At 42.4% G+C, this 21,622-nt stretch overlaps 1 protein-coding gene across 1 annotated transcript in view; it reads right to left on the bottom strand.

Moving 5' to 3' along the window:
- Nucleotides 1-856: 856 nt before the first annotated feature.
- The window catches only part of gtf3c2 (general transcription factor IIIC, polypeptide 2, beta), a 38,194-nt gene continuing 17,428 nt past the window's right edge, over nt 857-21,622 (bottom strand). The window contains exons 12-20 of the mRNA XM_055149538.1: nt 18,923-18,954; nt 17,763-17,874; nt 17,146-17,317; nt 13,469-13,630; nt 9,189-9,267; nt 8,959-9,087; nt 8,411-8,623; nt 6,112-6,219; nt 857-2,267 (exon numbers count right to left, since the gene is read on the bottom strand). Coding sequence (XP_055005513.1) covers nt 1,947-2,267; nt 6,112-6,219; nt 8,411-8,623; nt 8,959-9,087; nt 9,189-9,267; nt 13,469-13,630; nt 17,146-17,317; nt 17,763-17,874; nt 18,923-18,954 — 1,328 coding nt within the window. The 3' untranslated portion in view covers nt 857-1,946. The remainder of the gene's footprint in view (nt 2,268-6,111; nt 6,220-8,410; nt 8,624-8,958; nt 9,088-9,188; nt 9,268-13,468; nt 13,631-17,145; nt 17,318-17,762; nt 17,875-18,922; nt 18,955-21,622) is intronic.

Raw genomic sequence — 21,622 nt, 5'->3', positions numbered from 1 at the left:
TTTCTGAGTAATTAAATAAATGTGACATGGACAGGATTAATGCCAGACTGTGGAACATTTCAGACAAAGCAGTAAAAAACATCTCCATGGAGACGAGCAGGCGGGAGACCCTACGTCAGAAATGTTACATAATGAAGCTTTAATGTGAATAATTTTTGTAAATATGAAGTTTAAAGTCTGTCTCTGTGTCTGTCTCGTATTTTTATGTGACGTTTTGTAAAGTCGAATAAACAAAGACTGCACACCGCCCTCCTGTGACCTCTGACCCTGTGACCTCTGATCACCTGTGACCTCTGACCCCGTGACAGAAACAAAAAGAAAAAATCGTTACATTCCTTCCAGTACATTTTGATACGATCATGAACGATAAACTTGTGCCTTTATCATTATTAATTTGTATGACCATAAACGAAAAAATAAAAAATAAAAACAAAAACTGGCAACTGACAAAAAAATGAAGAACTAAGAAAAAAGTTCTTGTATTTTGCTGGAGGTGAGTCTGTGGAACGACCTGAGATGATTTTAAAAAGTCTAAGCCTGTAAAAGCTTAAAAAAAAGAAAATAAAGTGTTTTAAAGATCACGAGCTCTGGAATGAATTATAAATGAAAACAAACTAAATTTAATTGATATTTTGTCTCTTATATTTATAATAAGTCATGAGTGAAACTGAAAACTCAAACTTCAGATGCTGTTTTTCTTTCTCGTTTTTCAGGTTTCGTGTTAGAAAAACTTTTCTTTCAGACTAAACTCTTTGGTCTGATCCAGGGGCTGGAGTCTGGGTTTGTTTTGTTTATTGTCGTGCTGCAAAATGACCGAATAAAATGATTAAACTTCTAAAAAAAAAGTAAAACATGTTTAATACAAAATATTTATTAAACATTTTGGATAATAGAAATGAATAAATCTTACAATTCTATTTACAAAAACAATAAAAGGAATTCAAATCTACACAATATTACAAACGCTCCTGAAAGACAGAATACTGTACTTCTCCCCTCCCTTTACTCTCTGTGCTGACCCACTCCCCCTTCAGAGCACTATCCCAACACTCAGCCTGTCTGTGCTGACCCACTCCCCCTTCAGAGCGTCCCACTGATGAAACTCCTGCACAAACATCAGGTTTGTCTTGTTGTGCTCAGTTTTGTGTCTTTGTGTTTTTATGAAGAACTGTCGTGTAGGAGCCTGAGGGCGGAGCCTCGTACAGACTCGTACTGTGGGAGCATGTGGGCGGAGCCTCATTCAGACTGTGGATTAAGATCCCTAGATTACTCAGACATGCGTGGGTGACTCTAAATCCTCTTCAGACGAGTCATAACTCATTAGAAAGGTAAAGAAAATGATTTAGCACAATATCCCGTCTTTAATTTAGAATAAAAATGTTCAAGTTTCAGAAAAATGCAAAAACAAAAACAATTTTAAAGAGAAAAACATTTGAACTAGAAAATTACAGTAAAAAGTGTTCAAGTATCTGCCTGAGTTTGAGTTTAAAGAAAGTGACAAAAAAGTATAAAATAAAACTAAAACATGGAGAGCAGACGACAGGACAGGAGCAGACAGGAGCAGACAGGTGTAGACAGGAGCAGACAGGTGTAGACAGGTGTAGACAGGTGCTGACAGGAGCAGACAGGAGCAGACAGGTGCTGACAGGAGCAGAGACAGGAGAACATTTCGTAGGCTCCAGTGTGAAGTCATTATTTTAAGACAAAAGAAAAAATATTTTTTAAAAGTTTGCAATAAAAATACAACATTAATGTGAAGTTAATTTGATAATAATTATTTTGCAGTTACTCAGTCCTGGTTTAGTCCTGATTTAATCTCATTTTAGACCTGGTTCAGTCCTGGTTCAGTCCTGGTTTAGACCTGGTTTAGACCTGGTTTAGTCCTGGTTTAGTCCTGGTTTGTGTTACTAAACCTGTCTGTCTGTCCCGCCCCGGCTGCTCCGGGGTTATAGGGGCAGTGCCTGGTCATCGTGCCCAAGCTCGGAGCTCAGTTCTGGGGCAGACTTGGAGCCGGTCAGGGCTTCGTCCGGACCGGTCTTAGCGGTGGGTGGGGCCTCCTCTGTGGGCGGGGCCTCCTCTGTGGGAGGGGCCTCCTCTGGACCGGACTCGGCGGTGGGCGGGGCCTCCTCTGTGGGCGGGGCCTCCTCTGGACCGGACTTGGCGCCGGGTTTGAAGTTTGCACACTGGACACAGAAGAGGCGCACGAGGCCGCTCTGGCCGCCGGACGCCATCCACGTGCGCGACGAGAAGTTTGGGCTGAACCGAACCTGGAGAGAAACGCCAACGTCAGAACGTCTCGACTTGATTTTTATGTCTTAAAATGTGAAAAACAAAAGTGGTTCATCTGAAACAGTTTGTTGTCGTCCAAAGTTTCAGAACATCTGAATTATTCAGAAACACTTTTCACTCTCACAGACCAGAGTGTAAAGTGAACTGCAACTAGCATGCCAACACGCTCTTCCTGATGATCGGCCCATAAAATGCTTCATTGATACTTTACAGTGACATTACACTGGGGGTGTTCTGCCTGTGTGTCTATGGTGGAATCTTCAGCTGTTACCATGGAGACACAATCCACACATTATTAAAAATTTGAGATTGTCTGAAAACTGTTTAGGAAAATAAAAAAGTCGAGTTTGAGCAGCGTCAGACAGAGCAGTGCCTCCTGTTAGCGTCTCACAGAGGTTCAGACAGAGCAGTGCCTCCTGTTAGCGTCTCAGAGGTTCAGACAGAGCAGTGCCTCCTGTTAGCGTCTCAGAGGTTCAGACAGAGCAGTGCCTCCTGTTAGCGTCTCAGAGGTTCAGACAGAGCAGTGCCTCCTGTTAGCGTCTCACAGAGGTTCAGACAGAGCAGTGCCTCCTGTTAGCGTCTCACAGAGGTTCAGACAGAGCAGTGCCTCCTGTTAGCGTCTCAGACGACGTGGATCAAATATTAAACACAAACTGAACAGAGACTCGACTGTGAGACGCTCGGACAGATTCATGAACCAGACGCTTTTCACTGCAACAAACGAGCGGCGTCAGTTTAGTGTCGTTTTAATTACCTCCACCAAGGAGGATGTTTTTGCCGGCGTTTGTCTGTTTGTTTGTCTGTTGTTTGTTTGTCTGTTTGTTTGTTTGTCTGTTTGTTTGTTTGTCTGTTTGTTTGTTTGTTGTGTTTGTTTGTTTGTTCTGTTTGTCTGTTTGTTGTTTGTTTGTCTGTTTGTTTGTTGTTTGTTTGTTGTTTGTTTGTCTGTTTGTCTGTGTTGTTGTTTGTTTGTTTTGTTGTTGTTGTTTGTTTGTTTGTTTGTCTGTTTGTCTGTTTGTTTGTCTGTTTGTTTGTTGTGTTTGTCTGTTTGTTTGTCTGTTTTCTGTTTGTTTGTCTGTTTGTTTGTTTGTTTGTCTGTTTTTCTGTTTGTTTGTCTGTTTTTCTGTTTGTTTGTCTGTTTGTTTTTGTCTGTTTGTTTGTCTGTTTGTTGTTGTTTGTCTGTTTGTTTGTCGTTTGTTTGTTTGTCTGTTTGTTGTTTGTTTGTCTGTTTGTCTGTTTGTTGTTTGTTTGTTTGTTTGTCTGTTTGTCTGTTTGTCTGTTTTGTTGTTGTTTGTCTGTTGTTTTTGTTGTTTGTTTGTGTTTGTTTGTTTGTCTGTTTGTTTGTTTGTTTGTTTGTTTGTTTGTTTGTCTGTTAGCAACATAACTCAAAAAGTTATGGACCGATTTTGATGAAATTTTCAGGATTTGTTGGAAATGTGAAAAGGAAGAACTGATTTCATTTTGGGGCTGATCCAGAAGAAATCCTGGATTCTGCATCACTTTGAAATTTTTGTTAACATTGTGGTAAATGGGGCCAAAATGTTTGTTTCTCAATATCTCGATTAATTATTGACCAAACCCCATGAAATTTGACTCAGGGATGGACAATGGGATCCTCTTTCACATTCCAAAGGCTGATCCGGATCTGATCCACAAGACTGATTTTATCGCAATTTATATAAAAACTGGGGGTAGTCCTTGGCGGAGGTCTGCGCTCTCTGAGAGCTTTTCTAGTTTAGTTTAGTTTAGTTTTGTGTTTAGTTTAGTTTAGTTTTGTGTTTAGTTTAGTTTAGTTTTGTGTTTTGTTTAGTTTAGTTTTGTTTAGTTTAGTTTAGTTTTGTGTTTAGTTTAGTTTTGTGTTTAGTTTAGTTTAGTTTTGTGTTTAGTTTAGTTTAGTTTTGTGTTTTGTTTAGTTTAGTTTTGTGTTTAGTTTAGTTTAGTTTTGTGTTTTGTTTAGTTTAGTTTTGTGTTTAGTTTAGTTTAGTTTTGTGTTTAGTTTTGTTTAGTTTTGTGTTTTGTTTAGTTTAGTTTTGTGTTTTGTTTAGTTTAGTTTTGTGTTTGTTTGTTTAGTTTTGTGTTTTGTTTTGTTTAGTTTTGTGTTTAGTTTAGTTTAGTTTTGTGTTTGTTTAGTTTAGTTTTGTGTTTTGTTTTGTTTAGTTTTGTGTTTAGTTTTGTTTAGTTTTGTGTTTTGTTTAGTTTAGTTTTGTGTTTTGTTTAGTTTTGTGCGTCTTGACTCAGCAGGTTTAAAGTTTCAGGTCGATTCTTTCTCCACACAAATAAATCTCATTGCCTTTTTTAAACTCTTCACCCCCCCCCCCCTCTCCATCTTTCTCTCCTCTCTCCTCCATCTCTCCATCCTTGTACCCTGAAGCACAGTCTCTCCTCCTTCTCCTCCTCCTCTCGTTCTCTCTTTCTCCTGTCTGTCCATCATTATGCCCTGAAGTCTCCTCTTCTTCCCTCCACTTCCTCCCTTCATCTCTTTCTTGCTCCTCTCCTCTCTCATCCGTCCATCCGTCCTGAGGCTTTACAGTTTTCTCTTTAACTGAGATCATCCAAAATGACCTCCTCCTCCTCCCTCCCTCCCTTTCTCCTCTCTTCTGTCCTTCTCTCCTCCTCATCTGTCCATCTCTTCTTCCCCTGAGGCTCATGGTCTCGTCTTAAACAAAAGTGATCTAAAATCCCCCAATCCCCCCCTCCTCCTCTTCTGTCCATCTCTCTCCTCTCCTCCTCCCTCTCTCCCTCTCTCCTCTCCTCCCTCTCTCCTCTCCTCCTCCCTCTCTCTCTCCTCTCTCTCTCTTCCTCTCCTCCTCTCCTCTCTTCTCCTCTCCTCTCTCTCTCTCCTCTCCTCTCCCCTCTTCTCTCCTCCTCTCTCCTCTCCTCTCCTCTCCTCTCTCTCCTCCCTCTCTCCTCTCCTCCTCCCTCTCTTCTCTCCTCCTCCCTCTCTCCTCTCCTCCTCCTCTCTCCTCTCCTCCTCTCCTCTCTCCTCTCCTCTCCCTCTCTCCTCTCCTCTCCCCTCTTCTCTCCTCTCTCTCTTTCTCTCCTCCTCCCTCTTCTCCTCCTCCTCCTCCTCCTCCCTCCTCTCCTCCTCTCCCTCTCTCCTCTCTCCTCTCTCTCTCCCCTCTCCCTCTCTCCTCTCTCTCTCTCTCTCTCCTCTCTCCTCCTCTCCCTCTCCTCCTCCTCCTCCCTCTCTCCTCTCCTCCTCCCTCTCTCTCCTCCTCCTCCTCTCCTCTCCTCCTCCTCTCTCTCTCCTCCTCTCCTCCTCTCTCTCTCTCCTCCTCCCTCTCTCTCCCTCTTCTCTCTCTCCTCCCTCTCTTCTCTCTCTCCTCTCCCTCTCTTCTCTCCTCCTCCCTCTCTCCTCTCCTCCTCCCTCCTCTCCTCTCCCTCTCTCCTCTCTCCTCCTCCCTCTCTCTCCTCTCCTCTCCCTCTCCTCTCTCCTCCTCTCTCCTCCTCTCTCCTCTCTCCTCTCCTCTCCCTCTCTCCTCTCTCTCCTCTCCTCCTCTCTCTCTCTCTCCTCTCTCTCTCTCTCTCTCTCTCCTCTCCTCCTCTCGTCTCTCTCTCTCTCTCTCCCTGAGCTTCTCTCGTTCCTCTTAAACAGCTCTGATGTAAACGCCGTTAGGCTCCAGGAGACATTTTCTCATTTTCTGGGTCATTAGTTTCATCTTTGTTCTGTCACTGACTCCGAGACGCCGCAATCGCAGATCTGACTCGTACCTGCTCCAGTGTGAGACGCCGCGCTCACAGAGCTCGTTTAGACCTGGTTCAGTCCCGGTTTAGTCCCGGTTTAGTCCCGGTTTAGTCCCGGTTTAGTCCCGGTTTAGTCCAGACCTTGTGCAGAGCCGTCAGGGGAAAGTCGTCGAGTCTCAGTGAACCTTTAGACTCGACACTTCTCATCTTCTTCCACAGGGGGCGACGAGCGAACTGCAGCACGGAACACTGAGGAAACACACACGTTATACTAGTACTACAAGTACTACAAGTACTACAAATACTACAAATACTACAGGTACTGCAGCACGGAACACTGAGGAAACACACACGTTATACTAGTACTACAAGTACTACAAGTACTACAAATACTACAAATACTACAGGTACTGCAGCACGGAACACTGAGGAAACACACACGTTATACTAGTACTACAAGTACTACAAGTACTACAAATACTACAGGTACTGCAGCACAGAACACTGAGGAAACACACACGTTATACTAGTACTACAAGTACTACAAGTACTACAAATACTACAAATACTACAGGTACTGCAGCACGAACACTGAGGAAACACACACGTTATACTAGTACTACAAGTAGTACTACAAGTACTACAAATACTACAAATACTACAGGTACTGCAGCACAGAACACTGAGGAAACACACACGTTATACTAGTACTACAAGTACTACAAGTACTACAAATACTACAAATACTACAGGTACTGCAGCACGAACACTGAGGAAACACACACGTTATACTAGTACTACAAGTACTACAAATACTACAAATACTACAAATACTACAGGTACTGCAGCACAGAACACTGAGGAAACACACACGTTATACTAGTACTACTAGTACTACAAGTACTACAAGTACTACAAATACTACAGGTACTGCAGCACGGAACACTGAGGAAACACACACGTTATACTAGTACTACAAGTACTACAAATACTACAAATACTACAGGTACTGCAGCACGGAACACTGAGGAAACACACACGTTATACTAGTACTACAAGTACTACAAATACTACAAATACTACAGGTACTGCAGCACGGAACACTGAGGAAACACACACGTTATACTAGTACTACAAGTACTACAAGTACTACAAATACTACAAATACTACAGGTACTGCAGCACAGAACACTGAGGAAACACACACGTTATACTAGTACTACAAGTACTACAAATACTACAAATACTACAAATACTACAGGTACTGCAGCACAGAACACTGAGGAAACACACACGTTATACTAGTACTACAAGTACTACAAGTACTACAAGTACTACAAATACTACAGGTACTGCAGCACGGAACACTGAGGAAACACACACGTTATACTAGTACTAGTACTACAAGTACTACAAATACTACAAATACTACAGGTACTGCAGCACGGAACACTGAGGAAACACACACGTTTATACTAGTACTACAAGTACTACAAATACTACAAATACTACAGGTACTGCAGCACGGAACACACTGAGGAAACACACACGTTATACTAGTACTAAGTACTACAAGTACTACAAATACTACAAATACTACAGGTACTGCAGCACGGAACACTGAGGAAACACACACGTTATACTAGTACTACAAGTACTACAAATACTACAAATACTACAGGTACTGCAGCACAGAACACTGAGGAAACACACACGTTATACTAGTACTACAAGTACTACAAAGTACTACAAATACTACAAATACTACAGGTACTGCAGCACAGAACACTGAGGAAACACACACGTTATACTAGTACTACAAGTACTACAAATACTACAAATACTACAGGTACTGCAGCACAGAACACTGAGGAAACACACACGTTATACTAGTACTACAAGTACTACAAGTACTACAAGTACTACAGGTACTGCAGCACGGAACACTGAGGAAACACACACGTTATACTAGTACTACAAGTACTACAAATACTACAAATACTACAGGTACTGCAGCACGGAACACTGAGGAAACACACACGTTATACTAGTACTACAAGTACTACAAATACTACAAATACTACAGGTACTGCAGCACGGAACACTGAGGAAACACACACGTTATACTAGTACTACAAGTACTACAAGTACTACAAGTACTACAAGTACTACAAGTACTACAGGTACTGCAGCACGGAACACTGAGGAAACACACACGTTATACTAGTACTACACAAGTACTACAAGTACTATGAGTACTACTAGTACTACAAGTACTAATACTACTACTGCAGGAGGAGGGAGAGAAGAAGAGCAGGACGAGGAGAAGGAGGGGGAGGGTTTGGTGGGAGGTGAAGGATCAGGGGTCGGGGGTCAGAGGTCAGTACCAGGTTGAAGTCGGTCAGCAGGAGGTCGGGGGTCAGGGGTCAGGGGTCAGTACCAGGTTGAAGTCGGTCAGCAGGAGGCTGTGTCTCTGAGCCGTGTCGACGTAGGCGTCGGGTCTGAACTCTTGGGGGTCGCTGAGGTTCGGGGTTTCTACATTTTCACTTCCTGTCCCGCCCCCTTCACCGCTCTCCGTCTGAGGCACTTCCTGTGACGGTTCTTCTTCTTCTTCGATGGTTTTTAGCGGCACCAGTGAAGAAAACTGAATCGGCTGCAAAAGAAAGAGAAAAAGAAAAACAGAGACTGAGAGAAAAAACATGATTTCAATTTAACTCAAAGTAACTCAAACACAAACCCCCAAAAAACAAAAAACAAACTGTATCTGCGCCGCTTCAGCTGCATGTTCTGCCTGTGACTGTGTGTGACTGCACCTGCGCCTGCACCTGCACCTGCGCCTGCGCCTGCACCTGCACCTGCACCTGCACCTGCGCCTGCTCCTGCACCTGCGCCTGCACCTGCGCCCTGCGCCTGCACCTGCACCTGCCCCTGCGCCTGCACCTTTTGTCCCTGTCAAATGACTCAATAAAATATAGTGTTGAGTCTTACGAATCTCCTCTCGATGGTGCGTTTGCAGTTGGGCGACTGCAGCGTGAGCAGAGGCAGCGTGCACAGAACCATCTCCCCCAGAGTGTCGCCGGTCGCCACAAAGTTCAGCCAATCAGAGTACGCCATGGACTGAAACAGGAAGTGACATGAGGAGCAGGAAGTGAGCGCAGGTTAGACACAAACGACACCGGCCGCATCCAAACTGTGCGACCTCAAAGTGAAAGACTCACCCACATGGTCCCAGCGCGAGGGACGGGGAACAGCGCCGTCATGTGGTGGTCGTAGAAATGCACCCCGTGAGTCGTGTATCTGACAAAACATCAAATATTAACACGAAAACATAAATAATATGAACTTTAACATAAATAAGAGTGTAAACACACAGCGGCGAGAAAATGAAACACTCACCAAGAACCTCATGTCATTGTGTTACTATACTGGTATATGTCTGTGTGTATATTTGTGTACTTGTGTGTACTTGTGTGTATATTTGTGTACTTTGTGTGTATACTTGTGTGTATTGTGTATTTGTGTATTTGTGTACTTTGTGTGTATATTTGTGTATATTGTGTACTTGTGTGTGTGTACTTTGTGTACTTGTGTGTGTATTTTGTGTACTTGTGTGTATATTTGTGTACTTGTGTGTATTTGTGTACTTGTGTGTATTGTGTGTATTTGTGTGTATTTGTGTACTTGTGTGTATATTTGTGTACTTGTGTGTACATTTGTGTACATTTGTGTACTTGTGTGTACATTTGTGTACTTGTGTGTACTATTGTGTGTACTGTGTACTTGTGTGTATATTTGTGTGTACTTGTGTGTATATTTGTGTACTTGTGTGTATATTTGTGTACTTGTGTGTATATTTGTGTGTACATTTGTGTACTTGTGTGTATATTTGTGTGTACTTGTGTACTTGTGTGTATTTGTGTACTTGTGTGTATATTTGTGTACTTGTGTGTATATTTGTGTACTTGTGTGTATATTTGTGTGTATATTTGTGTACTTGTGTGTATATTTGTGTGTGTGTACATTTGTGTACTTGTGTGTACATTTGTGTACTTGTGTGTATATTTGTGTACTTGTGTGTATATTTGTGTACTTGTGTGTATATTTGTGTATATTTTTGTGTACTTGTGTGTATATTTGTGTACTTGTGTGTATACATTTGTGTACTTGTGTGTACATTTGTGTACTTGTGTGTACATTATTGTGTACTTGTGTGTATATTTGTGTACTTGTGTGTATATTTGTGTACTTGTGTGTATATTTGTGTACTTGTGTGTATATTTGTGTACTTGTGTGTACATTTGTGTGTACTTGTGTGTACATTTGTGTGTACTTGTGTGTACATTAGTGTGTACTTGTGTGTATATTGTGTGTATATTTGTGTACTTGTGTGTATATTTGTGTGTACTTGTGTGTATATTTGTGTACTTGTGTGTATATTTGTGTGTACTTGTGTGTACTATTGTGTGTGTATATTTGTGTACTTGTGTGTATATTTGTGTACTTGTGTGTATATTTGTGTACTTGTGTGTATATTTGTGTACTTGTGTGTATATTTGTGTACTTGTGTGTATATTTGTGTACTTGTGTGTACATTTGTGTACTTGTGTGTACATTTGTGTACTTGTGTACTTGTGTGTACTTGTGTGTACATTAGTGTACTTGTGTGTATATTAGTGTACTTGTGTGTATATTTGTGTGTACTTGTGTGTATATGTGTGTATATTGTGTACTTGTGTGTATTATTTGTGTATGTGTACTTGTGTGTATATTTGTGTACTTGTGTGTATATTTGTGTACTTTGTGTACTTGTGTGTACTTGTGTGTATTTTGTGTACTATATTTGTGTACTTGTGTGTACTTGTGTGTATATTTGTGTACTTGTGTGTATATTTGTGTACTTGTGTGTATATTTGTGTGTACTTGTGTGTATTATTTGTGTGTACTTGTGTGTATATGTTTGTGTACTTTGTGTGTATTTGTGTACTTGTGTGTATACATTTGTGTACTTGTGTGTATATTTGTGTACTTGTGTGTATATTTGTGTGTGTACTTGTGTGTATATTGTGTGTACTTGTGTGTATATTAATGTGTGTATATTTGTGTGTACTTGTGTGTACATTTGTGTACTTGTGTGTATATTTGTGTACTTGTGTGTACTATTTGTGTACTTGTGTGTATATTCTGTGTGTATTGTGTGTATGTACTTGTGTGTGTATATTTGTGTACTTGTGTGTTATATTGTGTGTACTTGTGTGTATATTGTGTGTATATTGTGTGTATATTGTGTGTACTTGTGTGTACTTGTGTGTACATTTGTGTACTTGTGTGTGTATATTTGTGTGTACTTGTGTGTATATTGTGTGTACTTGTGTGTATATTGTGTGTACATTGTGTGTACTTGTGTGTATATTTGTGTACTTGTGTGTATATTTGTGTACTTGTGTGTATATTGTGTGTACTTGTGTGTATATTTTGTGTACTTGTGTGTATATTGTGTGTACTTGTGTGTATATTGTGTGTATATTGTGTGTATATTGTGTGTACTTGTGTGTATTATATTTGTACTTGTGTGTATATTTGTGTATATTTGTGTATAGTGTGTATATTTGTGTACTTGTGTGTATATTTTGTGTGTACTTGTGTGTATATTTGTGTACTTGTGTGTATATTTGTGTACTTGTATTGTGTACTATGTGTGTGTATATTTGTGTGTACTTGTGTGTATATTGTGTGTATATTTGTGTGTATATTTGTGTACTTGTGTGTATATTTGTGTACTTGTGTGTATATTTGTGTGTATATTTGTGTATATTGTGTATATGTGTGTACTTGTGTGTATTTGTGTGTACTTGTGTGTACTTGTGTGTATATTTGTGTGTATATTTGTGTATATTTGTGTACTTGTGTGTATATTTGTGTACTTGTGTATATTTGTGTACTTGTGTGTATATTTGTGTGTATATTTGTGTACTTGTGTGTATATTTGTGTGTATATTTGTGTACTTGTGTGTATATTTGTGTGATTTGTGTACTTGTGTGTGTGTATTGTGTGTATTGTGTGTATATATTTGTGTATATATTTGTGTGTATTTGTGTGTATTTTTGTGTACTTGTGTATATATTTGTGTACTATTTGTGTACTTGTGTGTTTATATTTGTGTACTTGTGTGTATATTTGTGTATTGTGTGTATATTACTTGTGTGTATATTTGTGTATTGTGTATATTGTGTACTTTGTGTGTACTTGTGTATATTGTATTTGTGTACTTGTGTGTATATTTGTGTACTTGTGTGTACATATTGTGTGTGTTTGTGTGTATATTTGTGTACTTGTGTGTATATTGTGTGTATATTGTGTGTACTTGTGTGTATATTGTGTGTATATTGTGTGTATATTGTGTGTACTTGTGTGTATATTGTGTGTATACTTGTGTGTATACTTGTGTGTATATTTGTGTATATTTGTGTACTTGTGTGATACTTTGTGTGTGTGTATTGTGTGTATATTTGTGTACTTTGTGTGTACTTGTGTGTATATTGTGTGTGTACTTGTGTGTATATATTTGTGTGTATATTTGTGTACTTGTGTATATTTGTGTACTTGTGTGTAATATTGTGTGTGTGTATATTTGTGTACTTGTGTGTATATTTGTGTGTATATTGTGTACTTGTGTGTATATTTGTGTGTATATTTGTGTACTTGTGTGTATATTTGTGTGTATATTTGTGTACTTGTGTGTATATTTGTGTGTATATTTGTGTACTTGTGTGTATATTTGTGTACTTGTGTGTATATTTGTGTGTATATTTGTGTACTTGTGTGTATATTGTGTGTATATTGTGTGTATATTGTGTGTACTTGTGTGTACTTGTGTGTATATTGTGTGTATATTGTGTGTACTTGTGTGTATATTGTGTGTATATTTGTGTACTTGTGTGTATATTTGTGTGTATATTTGTGTACTTGTGTGTTATATTTGTGTACTTGTGTGTATATACTTTGTGTATATTGTGTATATGTTGTGTGTACTTGTGTGTATATTTGTGATTGTACTTGTGTGTATATTTGTATATTTGTGTGTATATTTGTGTACTTGTGTGTATATATTTGTGTGTATATTGTGTACTTGTGTGTATATATTGTGTGTTGTATACTTGTGTGTATATTTGTTGTGTGTGTGTATATTTGTGTGTGTACATTTGTGTGATATTGTTATGTGTATATTGTGTGTATATTTGTGTGTATATTTTGTGTACTTGTGTGTATATTTGTGTACTTGTGTTGTGTGTATATTGTGTACTATGTGTATATTGTGTACTTGTGTGTAATTTGTGTGTGTGTATTTTGTGTACTTTGTGTATATTGTGTGTATATTTGTGTACTTGTGTGTGTGTGTACTTTGTGTATATTTGTGTATATTTGTGTGTATATTTGTGTACTTGTGTGTACTATGTTGTGTATATTTGTGTACTTGTGTGTATATTTGTGTGTACTCACGCAGCGTAGGCCGCCTCTTCGCTCACCAACAGCCCCGGGGCAAACAGAGGCCAGCAGATCTCGGTGTTTAAGTTTCTTTTCTGTTGTGTGATCGGCTCAAACAGACGACGAAGGTCCCAGGTCTTTACGAAACGATCCTCCCCGGCCGTCACCAGCAGACGACTGACCAAGACGAGGACGAAGACGAGAGGACGAAGACGAGGACGAAGACGAGGACGAAGACGAGGACGAAGACGAGGAGGACGAAGACGACAAAGAGGAGGAAGAGTCAGTGAAGAAGTGACAGGAGGAGGAGAGACTAAGTTCACCAGCAAACAAATCATGAACAATAATCCTCCAGTTAAATCTCCAACATCACACAGAACTGAACCTGAACTGTAATCTACATGTCTGTTCTACTGTTCCTCTGATGTTCTAATGTTCCACTGTTCCTCTGATGTTCTAATGTTCTACTGTTCCTCTGATGTTCTAATGTTCCACTGTTCCTCTGATGTTCTAATGTTCCACTGTTCTACTGTTCCTCTGATGTTCTAATGTTCTTCTGATGTTCTAATGTTCCACTGTTCCTCTGATGTTCTAATGTTCCTGTTCTTCTAATGTTCTACTGTTCTCTGATGTTCTATGTTCCACTGTTCTATGTTCTAATGTTCCACTGTTCCTCTGATGTTCTAATGTTCTACTGTTCCTCTGATGTTCTAATGTTCTACTGTTCCTCTGATGTTCTAATGTTCTACTGTTCCTCTGATGTTCTAATGTTCCACTGTTCCTCTGATGTTCTAATGTTCCACTGTTCCTCTGATGTTCTAATGTTCTACTGTTCCTCTGATGTTCTAATGTTCCACTGTTCCTCTGATGTTCTAATGTTCTACTGTTCTCTCTGATGTTCTAATGTTCCACTGTTCCTCTGATCTTCTAATGTTCTACTGTTCTACTGTTCCTCTGATGTTCTAATGTTCCACTGTTCCTCTGATGTTCTAATGTTCCACTGTTCTACTGTTCCTCTCTGTTCTATGTTCTATGTTCTAATGTTCCACTGTTCCTCTGATGTTCTAATGTTCTACTGTTCTTCTGATGTTCTAATGTTCCACTGTTCCTCTGATGTTCTAATGTTCCACTGTTCCTCTGATGTTCTAATGTTCCACTGTTCTACTGTTCCTCTGATGTTCTAATGTTCCACTGTTCCTCTGATGTTCTAATGTTCTACTGTTCTTCTGATGTTCTAATGTTCCACTGTTCCTCTGATGTTCTAATGTTCCACTGTTCCTCTGATGTTCTAATGTTCCACTGTTCTTCTGATGTTCTAATGTTCTACTGTTCTTCTGATGTTCTACTGTTCTTCTGATGTTCTAATGTTCTTCTGATGTTCTAATGTTCTATGTTCTACTGTTCTACTGTTCTAATGTTCTACTGTTCCACTGTTCTTCTGATGTTCTAATGTTCTACTGTTCTTCTGATGTTCTACTGTTCTTCTGATGTTCTAATGTTCTACTGTTCTTCTGATGTTCTAATGTTCTTCTGATGTTCTAATGTTCTACTGTTCTTCTGATGTTCTAATGTTCTTCTGATGTTCTACTGTTCTACTGTTCTACTGTTCTACTGTTCTACTGTTCTTCTGATGTTCTACTGTTCAAATGTTCTACTGTTCTTCTGTTCCACTGTTCTTCTGATGTTCTAATGTTCTACTGTTCTTCTAATGTTCTACTGTTCTTCTGATGTTCTACTGTTCTTCTGATGTTCTACTGTTCTAATGTTCTGTTGTTCTGTTGTTGTTTGTTCCTGGTCACACTCAGAGCTGGACTCGTGTTTGTTTGTTTATTCTGAGTCTGTTACATCTGCAAAACTCCAAACGCTCTGTTCCACCTTGTGACGTCATCAAGTTCTCAGCTCCTTTTCCCTTCAGTTCAGTCGAGATCGACGACTCCAGCACTGAAATGTTCCAGGTGATTCTAGTGAAGGTGTGTGGAGTTTAAAAACACAGTGGAACACTTCCTGTATCACCACATGATGACATCACGAGGTGGAGCAGTGTTTTTAGTTTGAGAGAAGAACTCGTGTTAAATGTGCAGGTTTGTGATTTAAACGTGTGAAACTCTAAACTTTATCTGTGAATCTTTAAATCACTTTGGGTTTGTCCTTGAGTTTCTTTACATATTCTGTTATTTTTGGGCTGTTTGTTGATGCGCTGAACATTCCACCATACACACACATGTAGAGCAGCCCCAGGGTGACGTCACTGCAGAGTGTGACTCTCACAGACTCGGTGAGACTCGGGGACAGTGTGACCTTAGACTCTGTTAATGCCACGGTTTAAATTTTTCTCATTTTTCTTTCTTTCTGTGACTTTTGTGCTGACGTCGGACTGAAGACTCGAGCCACAGACCAGCGACTTTTAATTATACTTTTCTTTAAAAAATGTCTCACTCTGCTTCAGCGATTCTGTTTTTCAGCCCAGATCTCCCCAACATTTACTGCAGTTTTACAAGAACATGTTTTATTCCTGTTTTAGACCTGTTTTTAGACCTGTTTTAATCCTGTTTTAGTTCCTTCTGTTTGTACATTTCTCTGTCGATTAATAACTCCAGAGTCGTCGTATTGATTTTCGGCTCTTCATTTTTCAGGCTCAGACTCTGCACGTTTTGAGCAGCAGAAAAAACATCAGGATTCATTATTTTATCTCCACAAAAGTCGTTGTGAAAATGAAGCGCGTGAGCGATTTGACAGGAGTCCGATAAAAGCCGAGCCTGAACCAAGACCAGGACACATCGTTTAAACGGCAGAGAAAAGCTTTGGGAAACTCCATCATCTGTGAATGTCTGGACTTATTACACCTGGTTTACTCCCGGTTTAGTCCTGGTTTAGTCCCGGTTTAGTCCTGGTTGAGTCCCGGTTTAGTCTTCCTGTCTTCCTCAGAGGTCCTTAGATGATGAATAAGCCACATTTCAGAGTTAATTAGAAACACGGAGCTTCTTGAGTTCAGTTAATCACCACATTTATTATTCAGACGTGACAAAAACAACACGACTTTGGTTTCACTTTCAGACACTTTTGAGGCACTGTGGAATTTTTCAGGTATAGCTTGTTCTTTGAAGATTTATATATTAATTTACCTGAAGTGTGGCATTAAACTTAAAGTACCTCTAAAGACATGCAGGTATCGGTATCAGTATTGGTATCAGTATCAGTGGTGAACACCTCGTACTCATGGGCCTTTTGATCATGATCAAAAACCTAACGTCAGTCTTAGTTCATTTGTCCTCGTCTGGATTTCGTTCTTAATGTTATTATTAAAACTCTCCCTTGTGTTATTCATCTTTTTTTTTTTTTTTTTTTTTTTGTTATTTCACGATCTGCTGCTGGACTCGTGTCATTGGGCTGAAATAAAAACTACAGGATCAGAAATACACAAGAAAAAAACAACAACACTCTTTCATACAAACTCACACGAACATGTAGAAAAACCTTATTAGACATAAAAATGTTTAATTTAGAGCTTTAGCTACAAAAGGGGCGGGGTCGGGGGTGTGTGTCTCACCTGTGGACAGGGTCAGGGGGCGTGTCTCACCTGTGGGTGGGGTCAGGGGGCATGGGGGCGGAGTCAGGGGGCGTGTCTCACCTAGAGGCGGGGTCAGGGGGCGTGGTCAGGGGGCGTGGGGGCGGGGTCAGAGGGCGTGTCTCACCTGGAGGCGGGGTAGAAGGACACGTGGCGCACCGGCAGGTCGTGGGCGAGGAAACACTCGAAGGGCAAAAGCGTCATGGATCCGTCCGCCTCTCGAACTCGCAGCAACGACGAGCGAGTGACCAGGTCCCACACGCCCACGTGCCCTGAAACACCCAGATGCCCTCCCGTCACTACGCACACGTGTGACGCCCTCCTGTGTGACAGGTGTGTGTGACAGGTGCGCTCCTGTGTGTTTCAGGTGCGTGTGACAGGTGCGTGTGACAGGTGCACTCCTGTGTGTTTCGGGTGCATGTGACAGGTGCGTGTGTCAGGTGCGTGTGTCAGGTGCGCTCCTGTGTGTTTCAGGTGCATGTGACAGGTGCGTGTGTCAGGTGCGTGTGACAGGTGCGCTCCTGTGTGTTTCAGGTGCATGTGACAGGTGCGTGTGTCAGGTGCGTGTGACAGGTGCGTGTGACAGGTGCGTGTGACAGGTGCGTGTGTCAGGTGCATGTGTGCGTGTGTCAGGTGCAGTGTGCGTGTGTGACAGGTGCGTGTGACAGGTGCGTGTGTGCAGGTGCGTGTGACAGGTGCGTGTGACAGGTGCGTGTGACAGGTGCGCACAGGTGATGCAGGTGCGTGTGAGGTTGTGTGGTTTGTGTTGGAGCCAGTCCAGACTCAGAACTTGTCCAGAGTTCGAGAGACGAGGAGCTTTGAAAGATCCTAACCTCAAAGTCACCAACGGGTTAGTCTGAAAGAAACAGAGGACTAAACCAGGACTGAACCAGGACTGAACCAGGACTGAACCAGGACTGAACCAGGACTGAACCAGGACTGAACCAGGACTAAACCAGGACTGAATCAGGAATGAACCAGGACTGAATCAGGTCTAAACCAGGACTGAACCAGGACTAAACCAGGACTAAACCAGGACTGAACCAGGACTGAACCTGGACTAAACCTGGACTAAACCAGGACTGAACCAGGACTGAACCAGGACTGAACCAGGACTAAACCAGGACTATGTCCCTGTCTTTGTCCAAATTAATGATGCATGTGCGAAGGAAACCCAGGAGGAGTTTTACTGAGGACACAAACATAAAATCCACTCGGCCTTCACCAACATCCTCCTCCTCCTCCTCCTCTTCCTCCTCTTCCTCCTCCTCCTCCTCCTCCTCCTCCTCCTCCTCCTCCTCCTCCTCCTCCTCCTCCTCCTCCTCCTCCTCCTCCTCCTCCTCCTCCTCCTCCTCCTCCTCCTCCTCCTCCTCCCTCCTCCTCCTCCTCCCTCCTCCTCCTCCTCCTCCTCCTCCTCCTCCTCCTCCTCCTCTCCCTCCTCCTCCTCCTCCTCCTCCTCCTCCTCTCCTCCTCCTCCTCCTCCTCCTCCTCCTCCTCCTCCTCCTCCTCCTCCTCCTCCTCCTCCTCCTCCTCCTCCTCCTCCTCCTCCTCCTCCTCCTCCTCCTCCTCCTCCTCCTCCTCCTCCTCCTCCTCCTCCTCCTCCTCCTCCTCCTCCTCCCTCCTCCTCCTCCTCCTCCTCCTCCTCCTCCTCCTCCTCCTCCTCCTCCTCCTCCTCCTCCTCCCTCCCTCCTCCTCCTCCTCCTCCTCCTCCTCCTCCTCCTCCTCCTCCTCCTCCTCCTCCTCCTCCTCTCCTCCCTCCTCCTCCTCCTCCTCCTCCTCCTCCTCTCCTCCTCCTCCTCCTCCTCCTCCTCCTCCTCCTCCTCCTCCTCCTCCTCTCTCCTCCTCCTCTCGCCTCTTCCTCTTAAACCCCTGAGCGATAAAGAAGAGGTTTAAAATGGCGGTACCTTAAAGACGGGGGCTGGAGCGTCGCCGTCGTCTGTGAAACAAAAGTTTGATCAGTAAAAATTCTCCATGTTTTGAGATTTGAATTCATAAGAAAAAAAACAACAACAAACAAAACAAATTTTATATTTTTATATTTTTACATTTCCACCTCCAAGGCTCAAAGCGTCTGAGGAAACGCTCAGAGGACAGGGTCGTGCTCAAGGGCACAACAACAGGAGCTGGAGCGGGACTCGAACCACCGACCTTCAGATCAGACGACAAACGCTCGACCCGTTTATAATTTATATATTTATATTTTATATTTATATTTTATTTTATAACGACACAGGCCGAGGGATTCTGTTCTAGACTCAGCACTTCCTCTATTTTTATACTTTTCAACTTTTTCCACAAACTCAAACTGAACTGACGAAAAACGACAAGAAATAAAACAACAAACCAAGAAAAAACAGAAATATTTAAAATATTTAACACAGAAACTGTAACGACAAAGCAACAAAACTACAAAAGTAAAAACGAGAAAAACATGAACCTCGTCTGAGCACTTTGACTCATCCTCTTTATATTTGAATAAACCAGGACTGAACCAGAACTAAACCAGGACTAAACCAGGACTGAACCAGGACTAAACCAGGACTAAACCAGGACTAAACCAGGACTGAACCAGGACTAAACCAGGACTAAACCAGGACTGAACCAGGACTAAACCAGGACTGAACCAGAACTAAACCAGGACTAAACCAGGACTGAACCTCTCCTCCATCACTCTCTCCTCTTCTTTTCATTCTTATTCTCTCTCTCTCCTCCACCCCCTCCCCTCTTTTCTTCCCCTCTTCCCTTCATCGTTCTGTACATCCTCGACCTCTCCCTCTCTTCATCTTTCTACCCACTGTCTCTCCTCATTCTCTTTTCTCAGAGTGGTAGTCCTGGTTTAGTCCTGGTTTAGTCCTGGTTTAGTCCTGGTTTAGTCCTGGTTTAGTCCTGGTTTAGTCCCGCCCCTCCTGTGATTGACAGCTCAGACGTCCTGTTAGAGTCGCACATTTCGCTGAGGCGGCGTCGTGGATCTTTTTGTCATTTCAATTACAGATCTATGTCTGATGAGACGCCAGGACTGAACCAGGACTGAACCAGGACTGAACCAGGACTGAACCAGGACTGAACCAGGACTGAACCAGGACTGAACCAGGACTAAACCAGGACTGAACCAGGACTGAACCAGGACTAAACCGGACTGAAACCAGGACTGAACCAGGACTGAACCAGGACTAAACCAGGACTGAACCAGGACTGAACCAGGACTAAACCAGGACTGAACCAGGACTAAACCAGGACTGAACCAGGACTAAACCAGGACTGAACCAGGACTAAACCAGGACTGAACCAGGACTGAACCAGGACTAAACCAGGACTGAACCAGGACTAAACCAGGACTGAACCAGGACTAAACCAGGACTGAACCAGGACTAAACCAGGATTAAACCAGGACTGAACCAGGATTAACCAGGACTGAACCAGGATTAAACCAGGACTGAACCAGGACTAAACCAGGACTAACCAGGACTAAACCAGGACTGAACCAGGACTAAACCAGGACTGAACCAGGACTAAACCAGGACTGAAACCAGGACTAAACCAGGACTGAACCAGGATTAAACCAGGACTGAACCAGGACTAAACCAGGACTGAACCAGGACCAGGAACCAGGACTAAACCAGGAAAACCAGGACTGAACCAGGACTAAACCAGGACTGAACCAGGACTGAACCAGGACTAAACCAGGACTGAACCAGGACTAAACCAGGACTGAACCAGGATTAAACCAGGACTGAACCAGGACTGAACCAGGATTAAACCAGGACTGAACCAGGATTAAACCAGGACTGAACCAGGACTAAACCAGGACTGATCCAGGACTAAACCAGGACTGAACCAGGACTAAACCAGGACTGAACCAGGACTAAACCAGGACTGAACCAGGACTAAACCAGGACTGAACCAGGACTGAACCAGGACTAAACCAGATCAGAGTTGTGTTTGAAAATGAACCGTTCTCAGAGAAATAAACCCTCAGACTCAGTGTGAAATGTCGCTGTGTTTGTAATATCCTCCATCCTCCCTCGCTCCCTCCCCTCCTCCCTCGCTCCCTCCATCCTCCCTCGCTCCCTCCATCCTCCACCGCTCCCTCCTTCCTCCCTCGCTCCCTCCATCCTTCACTGCACACGCCTACAACACACTCCCTCTTTCCTCCCTTTCTCTCCTTTTTTCTCTCTGTACCCCTCTTTCTTCCCCTCACTCCCCTTTCTCTCCTCTTTCCCCCTCTCTCTCCTCTCATCCCCTCTTCTTTCTCCTTGCTCTCGTCTTCCACCTCCCTATGCTTCTTTCTCCTTTTCTTTCTCTTTCCTCCTCCCACAGATTTTTTTCTCCTTTCCTCTCTCCCTTCTTCCCCCTTCCTCTACCTTCCTTCCTCCCTCTCTCTTCTCTTCTCCTATCCTTCCTTCTCCCTCTCTCCTTCTTTCCCTCTCTTCTTCTCTCAGGCGTTTATAATTGAATCGTTTTTTCCTCCCGTTTTTTTCCATCTTCTGTTCGGGTCGTTGGTTCCTCCTGTCGCTCTCGGCTCCGTTATTAAAAGAACATTTAAACATAAAAGTCCAGATCAACCCCACCTCCATCTTCATCTTCCTCACCCTCATCTCCATCAC

The sequence above is a fragment of the Boleophthalmus pectinirostris genome, unplaced genomic scaffold (genome assembly GCF_026225935.1).
Source record: "Boleophthalmus pectinirostris isolate CB_2022bp ecotype Guang Dong unplaced genomic scaffold, ASM2622593v1 HiC_scaffold_13, whole genome shotgun sequence".
Lineage (NCBI taxonomy): Eukaryota > Metazoa > Chordata > Actinopteri > Gobiiformes > Gobiidae > Boleophthalmus > Boleophthalmus pectinirostris.
The sequence above is the reverse complement of the archived record's forward strand: the minus strand, read 5'-3'. Positions and strand labels throughout refer to the sequence as shown.